Raw genomic sequence first — 569 nt, 5'->3', positions numbered from 1 at the left:
ACGAAGGGGAGAAGCGACCGTTTGTGGAGGAGGCTGAGAGGCTCCGCGTGCAGCACAAGAAAGATCACCCTGACTACAAGTACCAGCCGAGGCGCAGGAAGTCTGTGAAGAACGGCCAGAGTGAGTCTGAGGACAGCAGCGAGCAGAGCCACATCTCCACCAACGCCATCTTCAAAGCTCTGCAGGCCGACTCCCCGGCCTCCAGCACGGGAGAGCTGCCCTCCCCAGGGGAGCACTCAGGTGAGAAAAGGCTTTTTCCCTTTAGGTTTGTTCTCATCGCTACTTCTCCCTGACAGTAATACAAAAATTATAATGAATTAGGAAACTGAGTCACAGTTTGGTAAACAGGGCAGAGTGAGGTAAGATGAACCAGTGGGTAAGGTCTGCGTCACACTACAAGAAAATCAGGCCAATTTTTGCCCCTCCGACAATCTTATGGAAGTCCAGATTATCGTGATGGCTCTAAAGATAATCTGAGCAGATATTCCTGCCGTGGGTGGTGAGTTAAAAGTGGTCTTCTCTGTGGTGTATTGAACATTTTGTGGAGGTTTAATAAACATTCCCTGAAC

At 49.9% G+C, this 569-nt stretch overlaps 1 protein-coding gene across 1 annotated transcript in view; it reads left to right on the top strand.

Annotated features, from left to right (window-relative positions):
* Positions 1-569, top strand: part of LOC106511594 (transcription factor Sox-9-A) — a gene marked incomplete at its 3' end in the record, with an annotated part of 6,086 nt that overhangs the window by 2,608 nt on the left and 2,909 nt on the right. Inside the window, 1 exon segment of the mRNA XM_014000351.1 lies at positions 1-240. Coding sequence (XP_013855805.1) covers positions 1-240 — 240 coding nt within the window.

The sequence above is a fragment of the Austrofundulus limnaeus genome, unplaced genomic scaffold (genome assembly GCF_001266775.1).
Source record: "Austrofundulus limnaeus strain Quisiro unplaced genomic scaffold, Austrofundulus_limnaeus-1.0 Scaffold2966, whole genome shotgun sequence".
In the NCBI taxonomy this organism is placed as follows: domain Eukaryota; kingdom Metazoa; phylum Chordata; class Actinopteri; order Cyprinodontiformes; family Rivulidae; genus Austrofundulus; species Austrofundulus limnaeus.
The sequence above is the reverse complement of the archived record's forward strand: the minus strand, read 5'-3'. Positions and strand labels throughout refer to the sequence as shown.